We start from the raw sequence: 26528 nt of genomic DNA, 5'->3' as shown, positions 1-26528 counted from the left end.
AAACAACTGAGTTAATAACTTTACGGAAGAGGGGCAGGGAGAACTGCAAAATAAAGACAATGGATTTAAAGAGGACAGATGTTAGCAAACTCATGGAGATGATAAGGTCCTATAGGAAGCAAGTTCACGAGGGAGGGGGAGGAAATTTGAAGACAGCTGGCAGTTTTTCCCATTGGGTAGAAAAGACTAGGGCTATATCTATAATGCCCCTGTTTTTCATAAAAAATATGGAAACAAGGCAAAGCGTGGAATATTGCTGTGCCTCATTTGCATAATTAATTAGGCTCCATTTTTGCACAAGAAGCATTTGCGCAAAAAGAATCCATTTACATGGCCCCTTTTTTTCGCAAAACCCCCTCTTGTGCAAGAGCCATTCTTTCTGAAAAAATGCAGACGAACAGCTCTTGTGCAAGAGGGGTTTTTGCACAAAAAGGAGTGGTATAGATGGCTCCCTTTTGCGTAAAAGCTTCTTGTGCAAAAAAGGAGCCTGATTAATTATGCAAATGAGGCACTGTGATAGTCCATGCTTTGCCTCATTTGCATATTCTGCGCAAGAGGCTATAGCGTAGATATAGCCTAGAAGTACAGCAAGAGAGAGCTGTGGCTTATCCATGGTGTCCCCAGTGATCTAAAAACCCAGAAAGAGTCCCACAAAAGGTTGTAAACTAGGTCAAACTACAAGGATGAATATAAGCAAACAACACAAGTGTTTAGGCACAAAATTAGAAAGGCCGAGATACAAAGCAACCTCATTCTAATTAGAGACAAAAAGGGTAACAAGAACACATTGTATAGAAAAGACCAAAGTACAGGGTAGGCCTATTCTATGAGGGGGAAAAACAATAAAAGAAAATGTGGAAATGAAAGAGGTGCTTAATGGATTGTTTTGGTTTCACCAACAAGGTTGGTGGTGATTGGATGCTAAACATAGTGTAGACCAGAGACAATGAGGTAGGATTAGATGCAAAAAAAGGAAAAGAACAAGTTAAAAATTATTTAGAGAAATTAGATGTCTTCGGGTCATTGGAGTCTGATGGAACACATCCTAGAATACGCAAAGAGATGACTAAGCTGGTACCTGAGCCATTAACTATTATCTTTGAAGTCATGGAAGATGGCAGAGTTTCCAGAAAACTGGAAAAGGGCAATAAGGATATTCATTTGTGTACTGGGAAAGATAGAGCAAATAAATAAGCAGTCATGTCAAACTAACGTGATAGCTTTGACAAGGTAACATGCCTTTTGAATGGGAGGGAAGTGATTGACATGGTATAGCTTGACTTTAGCAATGTTTTTGGTACTAATGAAACCATGATGAAGCTACAATACGGTGGGTGCCAAACTGTTCGGAAAATAGTGCCCAGGGTGTAGTTATCAGTAGTTTACAGTGATGCTATAAGGGCATAATGAGTGTTGTCCTGCAGTGATCAGTTCTAGATCCATTTCAATTCAAAATCTTTGTCACTGCTTTAGATAATGGCTTTGAGATGCGGGAGGGGCAATAACAGTAACAATCCCCCAAAACATGTGGACAGAAGCAGAGCGATGTAACCTGGGGAGCAAAGAGAGCTGGAGCCACCTTACTGTGCTTCCCCTGATGCTGCCAGTATGTGTGGGGATGAGGCAGGGCAAGGGCAGAGCCAGAAAGGGGAGGAATAGATGTGTGGGTTCTCTAGTCCAGGCCCTCCACATCCCCCCCTCATCAGTCACCTCTGCTTAGAGCGTGTCCTTATTAAGTTTGTGAATGATAACACATGGAGAGGGGTTTGCAAGTGGTTTGGGCCACATACTAAATACCAGTCAACAGTATAAAGGCAAAAATGGCAAACCTGTGTTGTAAGCAAGATGCAATAAGTAAAGAATGTGCTGTACTTTGCACTGATTAATCCTCAACTGGAGCACTGGGCAAGAAGCCTGAAACATGACAACAATCACTGGGTCTATAGAAATTGGCTACCTCTGGTATTAGTGTTTAACAATAGGACTGTGTCTACATTGGCATGATTTTGCGCAAAAGCAGTTGCTTTTCCACAAAAACATGCTGCCTGTCTACACTGGCGGGGAGTTCTTGTGCGAGAACACTGACGCGAGAACACTGACGGCTTCTTGCGCAAGAACTATGATGCTCCTGCTCAGGAGTAAGCCCTGTTGTGCAACTGTTCTTGCGCAAGAGGCCAGTGTAGACAGGCCACATGAATTTCTTGTGCAAGAAAGCCCGATAGCTAAAATGGCCATTGGAGCTTTCTTGTGCAAGAGAGTGTCTACACTGGCACGAATGCTCTTGCGCAAAGGCACATGCCACTGTAGACGTAGCCTAGCAGTTTCTTACACTTTATAACTATGTAGCTGCTCCCTGTAGGGTTGCGCTGCATTCGGTAGCAATGTCTTATAAGGGCAGCTGTCTTACAATCAAACCTGTCAGTAATTGCTACCAGGAGCAGCTCTATGCAAAGATGGTGCTACTTCCGGGAGCAATATATTATAGGAGCCGATCCTTACGAGCGTACCAATCAGAAACTGCTACGAGTAGCGGCGTCTCACACGGCCGCGGCTCTTTCCGGAACGGTGCTTGGGGCGCCCGGGTTGTACGGCGTGACTAGTTTAGCGGCGCACGCCGTACTACCGGAAGTCGCTGAGGTGCCCGGAACAGCCGGCTTAGCCCTGGGGGAGCTGGCCTGCCGGAGCTCGCTGGTCCGCCTCACTTCGGGGTCCCCCCTTGGCAGGGGGCGCGTTTCCTGCGCCGGGGAAGAGCCAGAACCGCCGCCATGGGGAAGAGGCAGCACCAGAAGGACAAGATGTGAGGAGGGGGGGGGCTGTTCTGGCGGGGCTCAAGGCGCGCGGACAGTGGCCGGGCCTGGCTCCCCGCGGTCCAGGCCGCTGTCGGGCGTGACAGGCCGTGGGGGTCCGAGCCCGCGCGTGCGGCTGTCTCGCGGGCAGCCCGCTAAGCCGCGCGGAGCGGCGCGTCCTCTGAGCCAGTGGCGGGACCGACCCCTTCCAGGCTCTCCCCCACGAGCGCTGCCCGGGCGGGGCCGGCAGGAGCAGGGTTTAGGCGCCGTTAGTCTAATGAAGGGGTGGAGGGTGGCGCAGGGGCATAAGTGGCAGGTGCGAAGAGGCAGCTGCTCCCCCTGGTTACACGATTACACACTAAGGGGCCTTTCTCCCCCCCCTTCTAACAGAGGCGGGGGGGCGGTGGCAGGCGTGGAAGCCAGTATGTGCAAGGAGCACTAGCTCCTGTTTCCTCCCACCCGCGTATGTAAACGTGTACTCGCTGAAAATTTATGCATTTTAAATAAACACATTTTAACACCTGTAGCTTGAAGATACTTAGAATTTGTCTGTACCGAGATGTCTGGGAAAGTTAATACAGATTAATTGAAGGTGTGAACTTGAAGTGATGCAACTTAAATCTGTGTGTCAACTCAGTTTCTACAAAGGGATTTAAATGGCACTTCAGATTCACATCTTTCACTTAATGTGAATCTTTTTTCTTGTGCCCCTTCCCCCGGCTAGTTCTTTATTCTCCCAGATCCAGAAGAAGCTAGATAGAACCAAGAACTTGTGTTCTGTACGAGAGCTTTTTGTAAGCTCACAGCTTGGTCAGGAGTTGGGGTATCTGTGTTAGGCACTGAAGAAAAGTTTGGCGTGGTAAATATAGAACAAAAGCTATAATAGTGACTTGTGGGTCAACCTTGTTCCTTTGCTTCAAGGCTTAATGCACAGTTTCCAGATGTTGTTATGGAATCATCCGTAGTGACAATAAAGCAAACAAAAGTGTCATCTGTGTTATAACTTGGTCTCTGGCATGATATGGTGGCAACATAGTATGTTTCTCTTTTTTTGTGGTATTGCCCCAAAGCTCTTCGTATTGGGAACATTGAGGTGTGACACCTAATATCAGAGTTGGCTATATTGGGTAAAAGTGTAAAAAAGGTAGCTAAGAATGTTTAATATCTCTTATTAATATAACTTTCAGTTTGAAAAATCATTGGTTTCTGCTAAATATCATTAGTGCAATGTATTAAGCATTAACACTGCTTTACTCTTTAGGTACATAACATGTGCAGAATATACACACTTTTATGGAGGAAAGAAAGCAGGTAAGTTACTGTGTTTTCTTTTTGTTATTTTTCACAATTATTTCTGATTTGTACATATGTTCACACTTCAGTGCTGATGTCTGTTTTTCTCTTCCTTATTCTTCTCTCATTGAAGTTGTGAAAGACCTCTTGGCTAAGTCTCAAGGCCTGCTTGCCATGCTCCCCCTCTTTCTGTTGCCTTTAAACTTGTTGACTGCTCTCTCTTTTATTGTGTCCTATCCTCCTTTCCTTCCTGGTTGAATCCTTTCCTGGATCTTGCTCTGACTTTCCAAACATGCATTCGGTACCTCTTTTTCTGTTTACCCTTTTATTTTGTTGGACTCTTTCAGGGTGCCATCCTTGCCGACTGTGCCTTCTCCCCTGATTATTTCATGTGTTTACATGCAATTACAGATCACTTTTGCATGAATGACTTTTAAATATTCTTCTTCCCTCTGGGCTTATATCCTTTTCTTAGCTTTGCTCTTTCCATTATCCCTGGAAATGTCATCCTGTATAGTTCACTGCCATTTCAATCTCAGTTTGGCTACATCAAAGCAGTTACAGTGGGATCCTGATGCTTGTAACCTGGGTGTTATATTTGATTCCACACTTCTCCCCTTACAGTCAGACTTCGGCTGAGTCTTGTCCTCCACAGAATTTGAAAATCTCACTCATTTCTCTCCCTATAACTGAATTTCTCATTCATGTCCTAGCAACATCTACACTTGTAATCTATTTTCAGGTCTCTAATGTTAACCATGTCCACAAAACCAAAATGCTCTTATTTCCACCACGTCATCCCAAGCTTCTCACTTTATGTCCACCAAACCTAAACTCCGTGACTTTGCCTACAGAGCCCTGTGTTCCATCTCTTTTCCTCATCCCCTCCGGCTCCCTGATGTCAGCGTAAACCTCTTTTGTTTCTTGCATCTCCACCCTTTTTTTAAGATTTAAAATTTCATGCTTGGAATGCCTTCCTCAAACTTACTTTCATGGAACATTTGACCTTTGATGTCTGTGCAAATTTTAAAAACGGACAAGAACATTTTTAAAAAGGGGGATAATGTAGCTATAAAACCTTCAGAATTTGACAGGGTGGAAGGATAGGCCAAGGCGTATCTCAATTACTTTAAAAGAATACTTTTCTAACTCTTCCCATTTTATTTGTGGAATAGAGTTTGGGTTTGCTCTGCACTGGTTTGTCAAGTTTTTATTTTTGTTAGTTTCACAGGATTTAGACTGTTTATCTTTGTCAGGACCAAATTGCCAACTTGATATATCGAAAACAGTAATTTCCAAATATATATCACCTAGTATTAATCATTAGTATCAGAAGCAAGTTTACTGCCCAAACTATTCTGGATTTATAAAAAGTTCTTTTGCTTTTTATTTTTTTAAACAGATATTCCACAAGCAAATTTTAGGCGTTTATCTTTTGATCACTGCAGGTAAGACATAATATCGTTCTTGTCTTGAACCGTTGACCAAATCATGTTTACTGTGGTGGTCAGTAGGACAGACAGACATCAGAGAAAATATGCCTTCATGCAGCACCACCAACAGTTCAGCAAGAATTGAAATTTCTGTTTGGACTCCATGAAGCCCAGAGTCTGTAGATTGTATATGTAATGACTGTAAAGTTCAAACAAAATATATACATGTAAAATTTGCAACGAATTAATATGCACAGTTCAAATAAGTTTATACTTCTAAAATTTTTGCCATGTAAACTTAATATTCATATTGTTCCCCTTCAAGATGTTTTATCCTTGATCTGTCCATCGTCACTTTGAGCCAATGATTAAGTTACAAGGGCCTTTCATATCTTAGTTCTTTGTGCTTAGAATTTTCTTCTTGCTGATGAAACACAGATGTGAGAATGAAAGAAATCAAGATGCAATATCAGTTAGTTCCCCCTAGGCAGACGTAAATTGCAAGTCACATTTTATGTTCACTGATGTAGACCTGAGTTTAGGACTCATAGAGAAGCTAATGATAAGTTGTTAGTTTAGTATTGTGACTTTCCAGGTTACTTTGATAAATCTGAAATAAATATGAATTTTTTTTCCTAGTTTATCTCTGCAACCATTTGAGTATCCAGTTTGCACACCAGATGGAACAGTCTTTGATTTGCTGTAAGCCATTCACTTGCCATTTTTATTTTTTGTATGATTTTTCGTATAGACTGAGTGACTTGCTCAAGTTATGGTTGGGATCAGAACCATGTCAGAACTGGGATTAGATCTTTCAAATTCAACTCTGGTGCTTAGATTTCTAGTCTAAATCTGTCTCACTTCTCAAATGGTTTTGTTTCTCATAATCATAGCTGTATTTAGAAGGTGACAGCTGTAGCCGTATATATGCAGTGTTTCTATGCTTGAGTAGCATGTTTTTAACTGTGCATCTTGGCACAGGTTATTGCATGATGGTCTGTAGCTTTTCTTATTCCTATCAGTTTGATAGTGTGGTAGAGGAAATTTGGGAATGAAGGGATTCACAGATTTAGAATGCATGAAAAATTCATAAGACAGTAGCACTTGGGGGTAACCTTGCATACTATCTGCATTGAGGTGAGGAGTCATAAGCACTAAAAATGTCTTCCTGTTCTTTTCAGTTCACTTAGAGGTTTTTGGGGCTCTTCAGTCTTTGGGTTTCATTTATGTTCTGCAGAGATGTACTGATAAAACTGTGGCAAACGGTCAGCAAAAGCCAAGACCTGCAGATTAAAAATGCCTTTGCCTTTAATTTTTAAAAGTCAGAAGAGAAAATTGTTTTGTTTATCTAATGAGATAAGGCATCCATAAATACTGTGAGGGAAAATACTGCTGTGGATTGTAATATCAAGTTTGCCCACCATCTAAGGTTAAATAACATTTTTGTAGGGTAGGGAAATATCACTTTGTGAGGAGAAGTGAGCTTTTGCAAAGCTGCGGAACATTTTCCCTGATGAAAGGCCATTTGGTGCTGCTTTGACTCTTTGAAATACTTCCATAGTTGGGCTCTCCTAACCAGTTAGGGATAAGACTGGGTCTTCAGTAGTAAATGTGGGTTCCTACTTCTGTATATGACTTACTGTCTTGTCTCCTCTCTTTTCAGGAGTATTGTTCCTTGGATAAAGAAGTACGGAACCAATCCAATCACAGGGGAGGTAGGTAATAATGGTTGTATTAATAAAATACATGTTGTTTTCCTTGTTTATAACTTTTACTTGATCTGTGAAGAGAGAAACTTTGACCTTAGTTCCATAATGGTTCTGTGGGTTTTAAATAACTATTTGTAGGGGTAAGTATTGAAATTAAAATAAAGATTTGCCAGGGCATGTTCGTTTTAACCAAAACATGAACAGTTTTTGAGTGACTGCAGATATCCCTGATTCTCTCCTGGTCCTAATTGCTTTAACTGAGGAATGTAGTCTGTGTGTGATCTGTCCTTGGAGGATAGGAGGGGAGAGGTTACATGAAAAATTCCCCACAATTTATAGTGGAAGAGGCTGACAGTCTCCCTGAAGGTTCTAGATTTCCCACTATGTGCATAATTAAAAAGACCTTATTTCTTCCATCATTGATATCATCAAGCCTGATTAGTGAAAGCAATAATTAGGGTTCTGAAAAAGGCTCTTATTGGGTGAAAAGGTCTACTTGTAAGAGAAAAGCATAACAGAACTTTGATTAATGGCTCTTTTTAGTAAAAAATTAGTAACATTTAACTTATGCTAATAACTCTAGTAGTTTTGATGTTCATAATGCTGTTAGATGGTATCTTAACAACCTCTCCCTCCTCCCCTTTCTGTCCCTGGTGCTCAGCAGCTGGGGGAAGAGCGCAGGCCCAGCGAGGTGCTACTCTCCCCAGCCTCCCTTCCTGGTGGAGCAGGGTGGGAGTGGGGAAGAGGGGAGAGAAAAAAGGCAGGGCTGGTTGGGGTGGGGTGGGAGAAGAGATGGAGTGGCATTGGGGCTTGGGCAGCCTCAGAGCCCGGGGCTGGGGGAAGAGCCAGGGCAGTGGGTGCGGGGAAGCAAGAGTAAGGGCGGGGGTGGGGAGTGTCAAGGGCCAGGGTGGCCTCAGACCCTCCTTGGCCGTGGGGGCAAGGGCAGATCCTTGGCCTGGCCCAACCCCCTGGCAACCTGGAGGGAGCAAGCTGGCGGATTCGGCCCGGCCCAACCCCCCTGGCAGCTGGAAGTGTGGGGAAGAGCCAGGGCTGGCCTAGTCTCAAAGGGGCCTGGTGACTAGAGGGAGAGAGTCAGGGCTGCCACAACTCGGCCTGGCCCTCTCTGGTAGCCAGAGGGGAATAAGGGCTGCCTACCCCAGAGAAGGGGGGTTTGGAAGTGTAGCTTAGTGTCCTTTTAAAAAATCTTCTGTAATTTTTCAAGTTTTTCCTTGCATCTCACTATTTATAATTTCCTCATGGAAGATTAAAGCTTAAAACTGCCGCCTTATTCTTTCCTTCATTCTAAAAGTCTGCTAGTTTTATATTTTAGGATTGTTTATGAATCATTAGTTTGTAGTAGGGATGTAAAATTTCAATTATTTGGCCAATTCAATACTTGATGCAATTTGCATCGACTCTTTGATTAGTTGATAAGGGCGCTTCCGCATTTGAAGTGTAGCAGCAGCCCCAGGGCTATTGATACACTTCAAGACAAAAATGCTGTGAGGAGCATGGGGCCGTGCTCCCTGCCGCATTTCAAAGTAGCAACACTGCATGGAGCCTGGTATCACCTGGGAACTCAGGCTCCAAGCAGCATTTCAAAGCGGCAGCACTGCGTGGACCCTGGGGTCAGTGGGGCAGTCTCCAGAGGGCCCCAGGCTGTACTCAGCATTTCAAAGCAGCATGTGGCAGGCTCCATGTAGCGCTGAAGCTTTGAAGTACCCCTATCTCTTGCCCCCCGTTGCTGCCTCTTTCTGATAGAGGCAGCAAATGGGGAGGAATCGGCTAATTGAATAGCCTGTCTACTATCCAATAAACATTTGCTTATTGGACAGTCGACTAGTTGTTCACATTAAGGATGTTAAGTATCGGGTACAGCCTCTCCTCAAGTTATGAACCAAACATTTGGCTGTAACTCGAAATGTTCGTAACTCGGACTCCATTGAGTTACATTGCCACCGCGCTGTTCGTAAGTGTGGGTCACATTCGTAACTCAGGGACTGCCTTTATGACCGCTCAATGGGAGTTTTGGTCATAAATGCGAAAGGTCAATTTACGACCAGTCACAGCTCGGGGACCATCTGTAATTCACTAATTGAGTCGATGCAGTGGCGTTTCAAAGGGGCAGCATCCCAGGCTCCATGCGGCGCTGCCGCTTTGAAGTATCCTCTTCCCCCCGGCTTACTGCCTCTGTCTGATACAGGCAGCAAGGTGGGGGAACAACTAGTCGACCATCCTGTCGACTATCTGATAAACATTTGCTTATCGGATAGTCGTATAATCCTTAACATCGCTCGTTCATATCCCTATTTTGTACAGCACTTTGTACACATAAAGAACTACATAAGTGTGTGAAGTATTGTTAAGCTGCTGCCATTTTATCTTTTTTGTTCAAAAACAAAAACAAGAAAATATTTATTTTGTGGAATAAAAGACAGTTAAAGACTTTGCAAACAGATACAAGCAAAACACAAATAGGTCAGATTTCAGACCTATTGATCATAACTTTCCCTTTAAGATCCATGAAGGAGTCTTTCCATGTGCTCTGCTCTGTAGAGCAATTGCAGTCTGTTCTTTGAGCATAAGGTGGCAGTTGTTACACAGAATTGTTGTTAGATTGCTTTGATTTCAGTGTGTGGTATGGGAAGACATTGCTTTTTGAAACATCTCCTATGTCCTTTTTTATTACAAATTTCAACTCTAAACATGAGCACGCTCTTTTAAAGTGAACATTCTCTTCATTATTATGCAGGCTGGTAGCAAACCTGCAAAGGTGTTAGTGTGTTGAGGAAATTAGCAAAGCTCTTCTTCTCGTAAGTAGTGAAAGGTGACTTTTTCCTCCATACTTACAGGCTGGACAGAATTTCCTACTCCATAGATCAGCTAAGGCTTTTGGAACTTGTTGATAGCTGGATAGATCTGTTGTTCCCAGATAGTCAGATTACATTTAAAATGCCTATTAGTATTTGAAACTATGCAGAACATTGTGTTTAAACATGCTTTGTTCAAACACAAAGAAAGAGGGACTAATAATGCTCATAGTCTCTTATGTATGGTAGTATAGTCTGAGAAGCCTTTTTTCTTTTAATGCTTAGTGTGCAAGGCAAATCCAGAGCAGTATCTCTGCCTTTCAGTAGAACATAAGGTTTTGTAGTGAGGTTGTTCCATCTTACTGTGTTAACTCAATAAGCCCTGTTCCTTGGTGGACCATTGCCATCGCTGACTGTAACCAATATGGTGCTCTGACATGCTAACTCTTGTCTCAGGAACAGGACTGTGCTGTATTTTCAGCTGATGGAAATTGTACATCAGAAAATTAGGAGTGCATGTGCAAAATGTTCATGGTGGTATCTGCGAGCACTCTGTCTGCGCTTTAACTCATGTTTCCAAACTTCTGAGGCTCAGATAGGCCATCTTGACTGATCTCTTACCTCTCCTCAGCAGTAATCTTTTTCCTCTCATAGTCCTTCGGGGTCCCCCAACTTCTAAAGTTTGGAGGTGGAGAGAGACCCTATATGGAGGGATATATACTCTGAAGGATGAAGTTACATACACTGCTGCAGAAAAAAATGAAGACACTCCAAGTGCCTGATTGCTGAATTCATCGAAAAAAGAAAAATGTCCTCCTTTGTCATTGCATACATGGTGAGCCCAGCCTAGAATTGATGGTCTGAGGATTGGGACTGAAGAGAATTGGGAGATAATGAGTTTAGCTTTCCTGGAAGGGCATCTTCTGTATTATGTGGGGGGCAGGAAAAGGAAACCTGTGCTGGGGAGAGGCTGGGTGAAGAGAGAATTTTTAGTGCCTTCTCCTTAATCCATCATTGTTTTGCTGAAGGCAGAAATTTTTCTGTGATTCGTTTGTCTCCAGGCTTATTTAAAGAAATAAGTTAGGCAACGTTAACTGCAACAGTAGTTTCATAATCTGGACAATGATGTTACTTTGTGTTGCACTTGCTGGAAGAAAATCTGGTCTAATGGGAAGATGGTGACATGAGTCTGAATAAATCATTTTCCCTTGTTCTGTAGTGAATTTAGAGAACAGTTCTGGAATCTTGTATAGTTTGCTTTGCAGTTGTTATGTCTCACGACTAGGTAGGCATTTTAGAGGTGCTATACAGCCACTTTTCATTGTTAACTGTAGGTGCTAACTTTTATCTAGCAATCAAACTCTTAGGTTTGACCCTCAATATATTATCTGAGTGCCACATAATCTTTACTATAGTTATCTGCATAGCAATCCTATAACGCAAAGTAGTGTAGGATTACAAAGGCAGAGTGAGACTAAGAGACTTTCTCAAAGTCATGTAGGTAATCTGTAGTGGAGTAGGGAATTGAACCTGATCCCCCCCACAAACCTTAGATCAGCACACCATTTACTTCCTTCCTTTTCTGAAGGAACTTACAAGTGTGCTGTAGTCAATTATTTTTAAGTATGGCTTATAACAGCATTTTTCCTTTACTTCCCTTCCCTCTGCTTCCTAGTACTTTAATGTCTCCTTATTTTTTGAACATCATTAAGAGTTACAGTATGGATGCTAGTGTTTACACTGAAGAAACAAATCTATGTTGTTCTTTCTTTCTTATTCTTCGATTGCCAATGAGCTGCTCCAAAAAGTAATCTCATATTTCTTTAGTTGGTGTGTTGTGATGTAAAACAATGATGTTACTATAGTTATAATTCTGGAACCAATCTCTTGCAGCTGATCCACAACCTGTTTGGTATTTCTAGTTGTCTTACTTCCTTGTCAGGATACTTTCCCAAGCAATGTGTCTGCAGAAGTCCCATCCAGTACAGAATAAATAGAAAAGCTATAGTAACCACATTTCTTGTATTGAGATCAGTACTTCAACATCTTGGATTTATAAAGAGTTGTGTGCTTTCCAGGATGTTTTACATAACTGGCATATGACAGCCCAGCCCAGCATGCCCACACAAGTCAGCCATCTGGGATCAGATCTACCTATTTCTAAAGAATGAAGTTGTTCTGATTATATTTAGTCTGATGGAATATCAAATATGTACAGATAAAGGAGATGGATTCTGCTGGAAATATGTGTCTTTTGGACAAATGAGTTTCAAGGGAGACAGTTTTGAGTTGTGGAATATCTTAAAAATGGGATGAATTTATTTAACACAGTTACGTAGTGCAAATAAGAAAAATGAGGGAGCTTTTCCAGTATTAATCCCTTTTATGCTCTAGTTCATTAATATTATAGTAGCCCGGTGTCTGAGAGTCTGTAACGCTGAAATGCTGGCTGTTCCCTCTGGGGGGCCCATGCGGAGTGCGGGGCCCAAACAGCCGCTTGTGCCGCTTGCTCCCCCACGGTGGCCTGGCGGAGCGGCGCAGAAGTCACCCGAGCGCCACTGTGGGAGGCGAAAGGGGGTGGGGCGGTGACATTCCTGGCCAGGGGGTGGGGCTGGAGCTGGAGCTCGCTCGCTCTCTCAGCTCTCCTCCCCCTCCTGCCTCTCACTTGGGGGACTGTGGAGCCCAAATGGCCGTTGAGGCAGTAAGAGGAGGAGGAGGAGGAGAGAGAGAGAACGAGACGGAGCGAGAGACCAGAGGCTCAGGAGAGAAGACCGACGTAGAGGAGAGACCTGAAAATCCCGTCTTATGACTGGCTAATTGGCTAGTTCATTAATATTATGCCTTATGTGAGGACAGTGCATAACTGTGAGCTGGTAGTTAGTTTCTTGCATCTCTACTAGATGCTTCTGTGACCTTGGGCAACTCGCTTGCCTCCCCTGTCACACAAGTTTCTTAGATCTCCGTGCTTCATTATCTCCACTTTAGTTTTCCCATAATTAATACTTACACAGAGGAAGTGTTGTAAGTATAGTACACGTCACAGATATTAAGAGGTGATCATCCAGGACACAGTAAAATATATAATTTTTTTAAACAATGGAAATATTTTAATCTCTAGGGGTATGTCTGCACTTGCACCCTAGTTTGCATCCCTAGTCCAAATTCAGGCAATTGAAATCGCTAATGAAGCGGGGATTTATATATCCTGCGCTTCATTAGCAAGATCTCGCCAGTGTGCTTGTTCGAATCACAGCTGATTCGAAAGTGAAAGTGAGGAGTAACGTTAGTGCAAACCAAACCCCTTGGTTTGAACTAACGCGTCCCAGCGCGCACTTTCACTTTCTAATTTCTAAGGTGTTCTGAGGCATAAATAACACTTCCTTATGACACACCAGTCATGATTTTACTGACTTCTATCATATCAGCCTTTAGTTGTTTTTATTCCATGCTGAAAAGTGCTAATCTTATTAATCTCTTCTCATATGGAAGCTGTTCCATATCCCTAATCATTTTTGTTTCCTCTTTCTATTCAGTATCTTTTTTGAGATGAGGCATGCTGCATTCAAGATGTAGGTGTATCATGGATTTATACAGAGGCAATATATTTTCTGTCTCATTTGCCATCCCTTTCTGAATGATTCCCGATAGAAATGTAGCCGTGTTAGTCTGGTGTAGCTGAAGCAAAATACAGGACTATGTAGCACTTTAAAGACTAACAAGATGGTTTATTAGATGATGAGCTTTCGTGGGCCAGACCCACTTCTTCAGATCAAATAGTGGAAGAAAATAGTCACCAAAGGATACAATTAAGAAAAATTAACACATATGAAAAGGACAAATCAAATTTCAGAACAGAAGGAGGATGCGGGGGGGGGGGGGGGAGGGAAGGTAGATGTCTGTGAGCTAATGATATTAGAGGTGATAATTGGGGAAGCTATCTTTGTAATGGGTAAGATAACTAGAGTCTTTGTTAAGACCCCCGTGCAAAGTGTTGAATTTTAGCATGAATAACAGTTCAGAGGATTCCCTTTCAAGTGCAGTTTTAAAAGGCATTTGAAGCAGGATGCAGGTAATTAAGTCGTTGAGACAATGTCCTTTCTGGTTGAAATGGCAAGAAACTGTTTTTTCTTTGTGATCCTGTCTAATATCCGTTTTGTGATCCTTTGGCGACGTGTCTGAGACATTTGTCCAATGTACATAGCAGACGGACACTTTCAGCACATGATAGCATAAATTATATTTCTGGATGCGCAGGAATATGTGTTTTTGATCTTATAACTCACTTGGTTAGGTCCAATAATGGTATCAGCAGAATGAATATGTGGACAAAGCTGGCAACGGGGTTTGTTGCAAGGGAAGGTACCAGGGTTGGTGTTAGTGTGGTATGTCCTGTGGTTGTTGGTAAGAATCATCTTGAGGTTAGGTGGTTGTCTATAAGAGACTATGGGTCTGTCTCCCAGAGCCTCTTGGAGTTTGGTATCGTGTTCCAGTATAGGCTGTAGTTTACTGATAATGTGTTGGACAAGTTTAAGTTGGGGGTTGTAGGTGATGACAAGTGGTGTTCTGTTGTTGGTTTTCTTGGGTCTGTCTTGAAGTAGATGGTTTCTAGGTATTCGTCTGGCTCTTTCAATTTGCTTTTTTATTTCTCCAGGTGGGTAGTTGAGGTTTATCAATGCTTGGTAGAGATCCTGAAGTTTCTGGTCTCTGTCAGTGGGATTAGAGCAGATGCGGTTGTATCGAAGGGCTTGGCTATAGACGATGTATCGTATGGTGTGTTCTGGATGGGAGCTGGAAGCATGTAGGTAACTGTATGAGTTAGTGGGTTTTCTGTAGAGAGTGGTGTCTAATTTTCCATTGTTGATTTGTACTGTGGTGTCCAGGAAATGGATCTCTCATGTACAATGGTCCAGGCTGAGGTTGATGGTGGGGTGTAGGTTGTTGAAATCTCTGTGGAATGTCTCCAGTATGATCTAGACGCATGGCCAAGAAACAAAGATATCATTGATGTAGCGTAAGTAGAGAAGGTGTAAAAGGGGACGGGAGTTGAGGAAATGTTGTTCTAGGTCCCAACATTCTGTTTGCTTTTTGTGACTGCTGTTGCACATTGAACAGATGTTTTCAGATTTTCACAGTGCCTCCAAAATCTTTGAGTGGTAACAGCTAATTTAGACCCTATCATTTATACATATAATCCCAACTATGTTGTCCAAAGTACAGTTCTTTGCATTTATTAACATTGAATTTTATCTGCCATTTAATTAGCCAGTGACCCAGTTTTGTGAAATCCTTTTGTAGCTCTTTGCAGTCTGCTTTGGATTAACTATCTTGAGTAATTTTGTAGCATCTGCAAAGCTTGCCACCTCACTGTTTACCCCTTTCTCCAGATCATTTATGAATATGTTGAATAGGATTGGTCCCAGTAGAGACATCTAGGAGGACACCACTGTTGACCTCTCGCCATTCAGAAAGTGATATATCTTGATTATACCAAGGCTTTTGATATAGATCTACATGAGGTTCTCCTAAGCAAACTAGGAAAATGTGGCTTAGATGAAATTACTAATACGTGGGTGCACAGTTGGTTAAAAGACTGTACTCTGAGTCATTATCAGTAATTTGCTGTCAAATTGGGGAGGTGTATCTAGTGGCGTCCCATGCGAGCCTGCCCTGTATCTAATGAAAGTACTGAATAATAACTTGGGTAATGGGATGGAGAATATATTTATAATGTTGGTGGATGCTGTGGGGTTGCGGTCACTTTGGAGGGCTGGTATAGAATTCAAAACAACCATGATAAATTGAGGAAATGGTCTGAAATTAAAAAGATTACATACAGTAAAGACTAAGTGCAAAGAACGATACTTAGGAAGGAAAAATCGAAGGCATAGCATAAAATGGGCAGTAACTGGTTAGGTGGTAATACTGCTGACAAGTATTTGGGAGTTATAGTAGACCACAAATTGAAGATGAGTTATCAACAGTGTTCCCTGCAAGCTGTGCACTCCTGCAGCCACTCAGCAGAGATTGAAATGCCCCCATCTCCGCTCTTTTAGCAGAGAACCTGCCATTTTGTTTCTACTGGTGGTGCACGTTCTAGAAATATAAGTGACTAGTTGACAACCTGATAAGCTTATTGGATAGTCATGTCAACTAGTCGCTGCCCCCCCTTGCTGCCTATATCCAATGCAGCAAGGGGGGCAGCAGAAGTTGGTACTAGAGTCAGCACTGTCTCGGGGGGGGGGGGGGGGGGGGAAGGGAAAATGGCACGAGTGGGGACTGAAGCAGTCCCTGCTTGTGCTGATCCAACTGCTGTACCTGTGCCTTTGAAATATAGCTGCAGAGGTGACACAGCGGGAACCCAGGGCGAGTGGTGATTCAAGCGCTCCCCGCTTGTCCCAGGTTCCTCACTGTGCCTCTGCCTTTTAAATGTAGTAAGAGCCACAGGAAGCTCTTACTACATTTAAAAGGCAGAGGCACAGCTGGGATAGCGAGCGCCCTTCCCACCGCTTATTGACTGATCGAGTAGTCATGGAAATTCCATTGACTACTCGATTAGTGGATTATTCAAAATTTAACATCCCTAGGACATTCACACATGTCTCAGTGCACATAAAAATTAATCCTCAAATGGATGGAAAAAATTAGAGGGAACACTGGTCATCCGTGTATGCAGATTCAAAAAAGACTAATGTTCAGTGATATATGAAGAGGAATGTTATATGTAAGACATGGGAGGTAACAGGTTTGCTTTACTTGGTATTACCGAGGCCTCAGTTGGAGTAGTAGGTGTACAATTTTAGGAAGGATGTGAACAAAGGATCTTTCAAAAAAGGCTTCTATTTTTGAAAGAACTGCGTCTAGGCTGCAGTTTCAATTTTGAAAGAGCACCATGACGCGATTATGCAAATGAAGCATGGGAAATTAAAATTCCAGCTTCATTTGCAATTTCGAAGTGTCTAATTTACATCCATCAGTCGAAAGAGGGATGTAGTCTAGACACACCCTGGATTAGGTAGAGTAACAACTGGAGAGTGATTTGTAGTCAATTTGGCAAGTTTTCATTAGACCCACTTAATCGACTGCTGGTGGATCGATTTCTTGGTTGTTATGTAGATGTAGCCTGAATTATTGCCCTGATTTTTAAGCGCTCCTTAAAGCAACACAAAAGATGCTGGGGCATACAACTAAAGGGGAACAGTTGCAGAAGTCTGAAGGCTTAGTCATTGCAGGAAAGAAGATGGTTGGCCATGGGGCTGCAGAAAGGTAAAGACTGAGAATCCCTGCTGTCTTGTGAGAGAACAACCTTTCACATTCAAAATAAACTTCTGAGCTCTTTCTATCCAAAGTCTTATGTAGTTTAAAAGGATGAATATTTATACTCTCTTTACTCTTGGGAATATTTTATTTAAATGGGTGGGTTGAGGGAGTGGAACATTTCCACTATGTGGCTAATATTAAACTGACAGATTTTGAACTAGCAGAACAAATAAAACAAAACAAAAATCCTGGGCATAGGAGTTCTCTAGGAATACAGACTCATGCATACTCCAACAGTGCCGGTAGCTCTGCTCTCAAAAGTATATTGAGACAGTGGTTCTAGTATACTTCTGTGCCCCGTCTCTGAAGAATGGGACTGTAGGGAATGTAATTACTGCCTCCTCAATCATAATATTGCTGGTAGGTCCAGTTTTAAATCCATGAGCCTTGATAATATACCTTCTGAATTCATTGTTTGAAAGAAATGCTGAACAAGATGCATGCGGTAATGTGGTACCTGGCTGAGCAGGTGAATTGGGAGGTGTGCAGTCTTGGAGTTTGTATGGGATGCCTTATCTTTGGTACATTCGGCAATCTAATTTCTTTGAAACTTGTATCATAGGCATGAATCGAATAAAAATTGTTCCAGCAGAAACATCTCTGTTCATTTCCTGGTTACTTATCGATTGCTTTCAAAGCAGCATGAATTTCTGGTGAAATTAACATGGTGGTACTTTCTGAAGTACCTTTTAGCCTATAATTAATAAGTGTTGCAGTTGAATTAATTCATATATTTTAAAATTAATAATTCATTTATCTGTTAAAAGAATCCCTCATTCATGTTGCATCACAGTAGCAGAATGAGCAAATGGGACCTTTGCGCAGAGTTCTGGAAAAGTGGGCACCCCACCTCTGGTTAGGGAGTAGGATTAGGGTGCAAAGGCTTGTCTTGCTTTGCTGGCTCAGGGTAGCCAGAGGCAGACAAGCCCTGACTTCTCCCAACAGCATTGTGAGAGCAAAGTGGGGCATACCACTGTGCCCTGACCACATTTTCCAGGCAGGAGAAATGGAGTGCATAAGCGGGAACTGTTGATGGAAAGGGTGAGACGGGGTCCCCACTAGCTGTGGCCCAGGGGCTCAACAAAATCCTCACCTGCCCTTGCCTTCCCAGACATCTGAGAGTTTAATAGTTCTTCCAGATGCTCATGGATATTGCGGTCATCTTGTTAGGCTAAGGTCTCCTGTGTAGCTGCTCTGTGCAGCATAATTAAACCACCCCCAACAAGCAGAAGTAGCATGTCTCCTGCTGACACAGAACTGTTCACACTGACACGTTTGTCAGTGAAACTTATATTGGTCATGGGTATGGGTTTTCTTTTTGCACACCCCTGAGTGACAAATGCTAGACAAAGCCTTATTTCTTGATATTATGGAAACATTAAGTTTTCTTTGCTCAAGTAATTTAAAATTCAGTTGATCCCAGAGAAATTAACTGTTGCTCTACATGAGAGGCAGGTTCGTCAAGTTAATGGAGGAGATACGTAGAAGTTTGACTTTATTGTCTGTAGCTGTATTCGTTGCAATCTTTTAAAAATTAAAAAAACAAAACCTTCTTACTGCTTTTTTTTTTTTTTTAAATTTATGTTTGGCTGTAGAAATAGGGGAAATTCTGCTGGGAAAAAATGCAGAAGTGATGGCAAAGGTAAATATCTTGGCATCCTCAAAATCTGTTTCTTTTTCTATGTTTTAAAATAAATGGAAAGAAATTACAAAGTCAAGTCAAGAATTGGATCATAAACAACTCACTATGAACATTGACTTGTATCATAGGGATGGAGTTTTGACTTGTTTTACTGTATTTTGATAAAAATGTACATGATGTGAAAACTGTGAGGAGGGTGTATTGATGTACTGAAGGAGTAGCTGCCAGATCTTCAGAGAAGCTGTGACAACGTTTTTACAACTCCAAGTTAGATTCCACATTTGCTTTTCAAAGCAACATTGGATCAAATCTTTCTGATATGGCCTATGATAGATGATTTGCTTGGACCACATTAAGAGCTCTTTAGACTCTGTGTTGGACAGTAAAACCAGGATAACCACCAAAATTGAAGGGATAATCAGGCTTTTTGAAAGGTTGGATAGAATGACTGTGTTGCGTGAGTCTGAAAATAACTAGTAACGTTTCTGGCTAAAAGAAAGATGATTTTGCTTTTTCATGTTAGTCCATGTTAATGGAATAATAACTTCCTTCAACTGACATTTTTAATTTCACTGTTCTGCATGTGTGTCTGAATAACAGGCAGCACCAGCCTTTAGGGAAAAAGTCTAGACCAACTATTAGAACTAATTTTGAGTTCTTGGTAAAGGAAAAATTGTTGTCCTAGAAGGTGTTGAAATACAAACCATTACATTTTTGAGAGCAGTGCATGGCTATGATTAGACAAGGATTTGGGATTAAAGGAGATTTCTCTTTACTGATGCTAAAGTTATATATTTGGTGGGAATACAAGTAGTTCAGGAAGACTATTAGCCTGAGCATTTAGGGCAGGCAGGACAGTCTTTTTGATGTGTGTATAGTATCTAGTACATTGGTGCACTCCATTCCCTGATTAGACCTCCATGTACTAGTACAACACCATTAATTATGTTCAGACATACTGTAGGATTTTCAAGGTGTGCCAAGCAACCCATAGAATATTGTTTGTTCTGTTTTCATTTGTCTCTCGAATGTTTCTTCTTGGAGATTTTTTTACATTGTTCTAACATCTATCCAGAACGCTTTCTGGTTTTCTCTTTCAAAAAAAAAAAAAAAAAAAATTGTCAATCTGTCAGTGTTAAAGTAAAGCAGGGGTGGCCAACCCATTAGAGATGAAGAGCTAAAATAGTGGTGGATAGAGTGCGAAGAGCCACGTACCGAGGGAAGGAGGGGGAGTTCTTGAGCCAAAAATATATATATATATATGGGGGGAGGGGCTATGCTGGGGAAAAATAGGTCCCAGGGCATACCATCACAAAAAAAAGGGAAGAAGTGAGAGGGGCAAGCTTTAGGAGGGAATTTAGGTGCAGGAGGAAGTAGAGAAGAGGATACTGGCTCAGGGGGGGCTCTGATAGTTTTAGGGTCGGGGAAGTGTTAGGGCCAGGAGGAGATTGGGGTGCTGAGCAAGCCACAGGCTTGTGACTGTGAGGGGTGGGGGTGTATCAAGAGTTCAGGGAAGGGAGGTTGGAAGTGTGAGGGGCTCAGGTCATAGATTTGCAGCATATGGATGGTGCAGGAGTGTTGTGATGAAGACTGGGGATGTGGGGGTGCATGAGTTTGGGGATGAGAGAGGCTCAGGACAGGGAGTTCCAGTGTGTGATAAGCTCAGGTTTGGGTTAGGGGGGGTTGCAGGAGTGTTATGATGCTGCAGCCAGATAGGGGCTTGGCCCCAATTGAGGGTTTCTTGGCCAGGCTTCATTTTTAAATAAAATATTATGTCAAACACAAAATGTGTCAGCATTGTTTTTATTTATGAGAGGGACGGGGAACCTGTTACGAGTCGGGTCACTGACCCTCAGAGAAGTCACTCAGGACCACACGAGAGATGCAAAAAACAACCCTTCCAAAAAACTCCGAGCCTCACTAATGTGGCCCCAACTGTGCTGGTGGGGGCAGGGGTCAGAGTTCTGGGAGAAGGTACTGGTGCAGGTGGCAGGGTGCTGGTGGTGAGGAGGAGGGTTGGCTGTGGGAGGGGATGGGGACAGGGACAGCTCGGGGGTACCCAGGTGTAAGGAAGCACGCGGACTGCTCTTCCCCTCCTCTCTCCTCCCTTCCTCCTTCCATAAACAGCTGGCATGCTTCCTGAAACACCGGGTCTTTCGCTGGGCCGGGGACTTCCTCCCCCCTGCTGCTTGCCTGCACGAGGTGTGTGTGGAGGTGTGTGGGTGGGAGGGGGGGAAGCAGGTTGTCCTGAGACTGCATGCCAGCTCCAGCCTCTCAGGAAGCACGTGCTCTTCCTCTGCTCTCCATGACAACTTTGTGCTTCCTGGGAAGTTGGAGATGGCATGCAGTCCCAGGGGTACTACTCTCTCTGCCCCCCCCCCCCAGGCCAATCCCCATGCCCTGTCCTTTCCTCCCCTCCCCCCAGCCAGGTACTCTCCCTAACTTCCCCTGCCCATTCTAACCAGTGTCCCAGAGCGGGAGCTGGTGCTACCACACTCCTCTCCCTCCAGGCACGGACAGGGCTGGCTTTAGGAAATGCGGGGTCCAGTTCGAACCAAATTTTCGTTGAGGGAAAAACCAATCCCTACCAGCCTTCCATAAAAAGCCATGGGCCAACTCCTCCTCCCCCGGCGCACAACAGCTGCCGCACTCCTCCTCTGGCGCCAACGTCCCCTGGTCCTGGGCACGGAGCACATGCTCTGAGTGGCTGGCCTGTAGCGCGCACTGGCTGGGACGCCATGCACACCCCCTGCCAACCCTATACCTCCCCGCCCCTCCCCCCGAGCCAGTCACCCACCACTCTATTCTAATCTCCCTCCCCTTCCCTCTCTCCCCCCCCCCCCGAGCCAGGCAACCCCCTCGCTCTAACCTGGGTCCTGGAACTGGAGCTGCTGTCGCTGCTGCTGCCACTAGCACCATGCACCTCTCCCTACAGGCACAGGGCACGTGCACTGAGAGGCTGGCCTTTAGCATGCGCTGGCTGGGACAACGAGTGCAGAGGGCTAACTGTGAGCACTCTCTGGCTGAGATGCCAAGCGTGAGGGGCGGGATAAGGGGGACGTGAGTATGAGCAGAGTGGTGGTGGCGAGCATGTACTCGAATGCAGCTCAGAGTGGCCTGGCCATGAGCAACCTTGTGCGGAGTGGCTAGCCTGACGATAATTTTTTAATAAAAAAATGTAATCAGGAGCCACAATTTTTTCATCAAAGAGCTGCATATCGCTTGCAAGCCGCAGGTTAGCCATCCCTGAAGTAAAGTATCAGATGGAGAGCCTGTGGGACCTCCTGCATTTAGGCTATCTACACATTAGGTTTCTGTGTCTGGAGTGCCAGGATCTTAGGGGGTATAATCGCGTTGATCAGATACTACAGTTCTTTTAACATGACAAATTAAGGAGTGCTGCCCATACCTCACTGCCTGTACCAGAGGACAGGGTCAGAAATCCAAATGATCAAAAATATCCCGACAGCCTGTGAGAGAACAGTAACTTCCATTGGTAGTGGAGTACTTTCTCCATTGGTATTTGAAAATGGTTCCACCCTTCATAGGTGCAATAAAATATCTTATATGGGACCATCTTCTTTTTGGTGAAAGATACAAGCTTTTGACAAGTATCAGAGGGGTAGCCATATTAGTCTGAATCTGCAAGAACAACAAGAAGTCTTGTGGCACCTTATAGACTAACAGATTTATTGGAGCGTAAGCTTTTGTGGGTAAAGTTCCACTTCTTCAGATCACATACAGATGACATGCATCTGACGAAGTGGATCTTCGCCCACGAAAGCTTATGCTCCACTATATCTGTTAGTCTATAAGGTGCCACAGGACTTCTCGTTGTACATGCTTTTGAATTACACAAAGCTCTTCTTCAAGTCTGGAAAAATAGTATCTTTATCAGGTTTCGTATGCCTGGAGCCCACCAACTAAAGGGAAAATCTGAAGTTATGGGCTCTGATGGATGTTTTTCAAGGATCCATGTTGATGATGCATTGTGGCTCTAGAATGCAAAGGTGTTGACTTTATTTGACTTGTGCAAGTTTCAGTTGAATTTTGAAGGTATAGAAGTCACACCAGCTGAACCTTGATATTCCTTTGGTAAACTAGAAGCAAAGGAGTTTCTTGGGCTGTTTTAGTTCTAATAGTCTCAGAGGGATAGCCATGTTAGTCTGTAACTTTAAAACTTAGTAGTCTTGGGCCACCTTAAAGACTAACAAAAATGTATATATAGTAGGTCTGTCAAGTGATTAAAAAATTGCAATTAATTGTACAATTAAAAAATGAATAGTGATGAATCGCACAATTAAAAAAATTGAGTGTGATTAATTGCGCTGTTAAACAATAAGCCTCCAGCTGACCCTGAGCTCCGAATTGCGCTGCTGCTTTGCCGGAGTGTTTTATAGGGGCAGTTCCACGGGAGTCCGGGATTAGCCATGCGGCGCTGCTCCTTTGAAACAAAGGGCAACGCCATGGTAGAGACTGGGACTCTGCAATGCTGCTGCCGTGGCATTTCAAAGGGGCAGCACCATGGGAGCCTGGGATTAGCTGGCGTCCCCAGCTGACCCCGGCTCCATGCAGTGCTGTCCTTTTGAATCGCAGTCCCAGCATTTCAAAGGGGCAGTGCTTTGGAAGCTCATGGGACTCCCCAGCTGATCCCAGGCTCTGCTTTCTCTGCCCCTTTGAAACGTGTTAAAAAATTAACATGTTAATTATGCTCTGTGTTAATCGCAGAGGTCAATGTATGTTAGTTGACAGACCTAATATATATCATGAATTTTCGTGGACAAAACCCATTTCCTTTGATCTGAAGTGGCCCTATTGCCCAAGAAAGCTCATTAGTCCTAATAAAAGATTCAGTGAAGACAAATATACAGAAAAATATATACATGTAGAATAGCTTATTAAAAAGCAGAGATCAGTTACCTTTCTCAAAGGAGCTGTGTTAGTGGAAATTGCCCTATAAAGACCTGATTTAAGTCTGATGTGTCTAGACTGTGGCTTTTATGCATTTCAGAAAAAGGGAGGAAAGGAGAATGGTCATAAGCATATCAGTTTGGTGGCTACTTGATTTGTGTAGGATAGGAAAAAAAGGTTGAAAATTATCTACTGGGATATTGTAAAGATACTACCCAGTGCCTGTCAGCACATGATTGCCAAACAGTCTGATTTCTCACAGTAGTTCTCCCTTTGGGTATTTTCAGAAGCACTGTTTTGTAGATAAGAATAAGCCTTCTGTTCACACTGCTGAGCATTCTCATGGCCTGTGCTTGCAGCAGTATTTCATAAGGGAACAGTTTTCCTATACAAGTTGGACCTCCTTGGTCCAGGACCTGACTGGTCCTGGTTAAGGGATTTTTTTGGATCATGGGAGGTCATTTTAGGCCCCCCCCTCACCGGGTTCCTGGCTTCCTCCCCCCTCAAGCTCAGTTGAGCCACTTACTAGCTCATGCCCCCTCAGCCCAGCTGAGCTGCGTGCCAGCTACTGTTCTGCTCCATGCACAGCTGAGCCATGTGCTCAGTCCAGCTGAGCTACATACTGGCTCCCCGCGCTGCCATCTCCTCCACTTTTGCAGCCCAGATGAGCTGTACATCTCTAGGCCCTCTTGTAGCCAAACTGAGCTGTATGCTGGCTCTCACCTCCTTCCCCTCGCAGTACAGTTGAGCCGCTCACTAGCTGGGCCCCCATTGGCCTGCAGCTCTGAGGATCTCTGATCCTGGAACATCTGTGGTCATTCCAGACCGCAGATGTTACTGGACCAGAGAATCTCAGATTTTAGAGGTGCAACCTGTACTGAACTATGAATAGATCTCTCCAGAGGTGTATACAATTAGAGAGGGTAAGAGGCCTCAGGCTTAAATATCTTGAGCATGAATTTACAGGAACTTGTGGCTATTTTGTGTGCCAAGTTTCAATGAAGCCCTTTTCAGCAAGGTAAACTAATGTGTAATGCTTGGGCAACATTTTCCTTATAGCTTTATTTGATTCAGAAAGTTAGTAGATCTCAGTCAAAATTGTATTAATTTTGTGACAAGGCTAAGCTTTTGTTTTGCTAATATGTCCATGCACATCTCAGAACAGTCTTGGGATCCCTCTCTATATTTGTTGGAACAGCAGGCAGTCCCCATAAAGCATTCTATCTTGCTTCATTCTTTTAGTTTCTTCATAACACACACCATATATCGCAATGAAGAACTGAGCTGAAATGTGACACTGGAAAAGTATCAACAAGGATGCTTTTACATAATGTACAAGGAAATCTTCAACTGCTAAGGAATTATTTTGGATGAATTAACCCTGCCTCTGATTGTCTTGATCCTTAAATATCTGATTTTTTTTAATGACACAAACCAGTAGGTGTTAACTGAACAGCCACAAAATGCCTTGAGTGTTAAAAGAGAGCTACTAGAAATTGCTTAAAAATTCATATCAAATTAGACATCTATTTAAAAAGATTCCCAAAGGTTAACTTACTGCAAGATTGACAGTTTAAATATTTATTATTTGTATTAGACTAATGTCTGGGATACTTCTCTTGCAATAGGTGCTGTAGAAACACAAAAATAAAGACTGTTCCATCTGTAGTAATAGAAGATGGAGAGCTAATATCTTTAATTAGGATCTTAGGGTCAAGTGGTGAAAGAAACAAGCACTGGAGCTACAGAAAGCTCTTCTTCAGGTCTGTGAAAAATAGCATGTTTATGGCTATTTGTAATAGAGAGGTAGCCATTTTAGTCTGATCGTGCTAAAACAAAAGGAAAAACTAATGTAGCACTTTAAAGACTAACAAGATGGTTTAATAGGTGATGAGCTTTCGTGGGCCAGACCCACTTCCTCAGATCATATTCTAGAAGAGAATTGTCATGACAATATATATACCAAAGGAATACAATGGAAAAAAGTGAGCACATTATTAAACTGACAAATCAGATTTAGTACAGAAGGTGCGGTGAGGGAGAGAATGGAAGGGATTAGCTATTTGAGTCAATGAATGGCTAATTGGGGTGATATGTGGGGAAGCTATCTTTGTAATGGTTAAGGTAATTAGCATCTTTGTTAAGGCCCATTTGTAAAGTGTCAAATTTAAGCATGAAAGAAAGTTCTGAAGTTTCCCTCTATAATCTGGTGTTCAAGTCTCTTTGAAGTAAGATGCATGTAGTAAGGTCGTTAGACTATATCTAGGTAGGTGGAAATGAAGAGCAACTGATTTTTCCTTGTGAAGATGTCTGATTTGTGGGCATTAATTCTTTGGTGAAGTGTCTGAGAAGTCCGTCAAATATACATAACAGAAAGACACTGTTGGCACATGATGGCATAAATTATATTTCTGGATTAACAGGGATATGTGTTCTTCATCATATAACTAACATGGTTAGGTCCAGTGATAGTGTCACCAGAGTAAATATGTGGACAAAGTTGGCAATGGGGTTTGTTGCAAGGGCAAGTTTCAGGGTTGGTATCAGTGTGGTATGTCCTGTGGTTGTTGGTAAGAATCCTTCTGAGGTCAGGTGGTTGTCTATAGGAAACTATGGGTCTGTCCCCC

General features: G+C 43.0%; 1 protein-coding gene across 1 annotated transcript in view; it reads left to right on the top strand.

The window, feature by feature from the left end:
• Positions 1 to 2575: 2575 nt before the first annotated feature.
• PPIL2 (peptidylprolyl isomerase like 2) overlaps positions 2576 to 26528 on the top strand; it is a 161809-nt gene continuing 137856 nt past the window's right edge. The window contains exons 1-5 of the mRNA XM_075898287.1: positions 2576 to 2797; positions 4048 to 4097; positions 5482 to 5527; positions 6152 to 6214; positions 7176 to 7227. Of these exons, the coding sequence (XP_075754402.1) occupies positions 2766 to 2797; positions 4048 to 4097; positions 5482 to 5527; positions 6152 to 6214; positions 7176 to 7227 (243 nt within the window). The 5' untranslated portion in view covers positions 2576 to 2765. The remainder of the gene's footprint in view (positions 2798 to 4047; positions 4098 to 5481; positions 5528 to 6151; positions 6215 to 7175; positions 7228 to 26528) is intronic.

This window comes from Pelodiscus sinensis, chromosome 15 (genome assembly GCF_049634645.1).
Source record: "Pelodiscus sinensis isolate JC-2024 chromosome 15, ASM4963464v1, whole genome shotgun sequence".
Taxonomy (NCBI): domain Eukaryota; kingdom Metazoa; phylum Chordata; order Testudines; family Trionychidae; genus Pelodiscus; species Pelodiscus sinensis.
The sequence above is the reverse complement of the archived record's forward strand: the minus strand, read 5'-3'. Positions and strand labels throughout refer to the sequence as shown.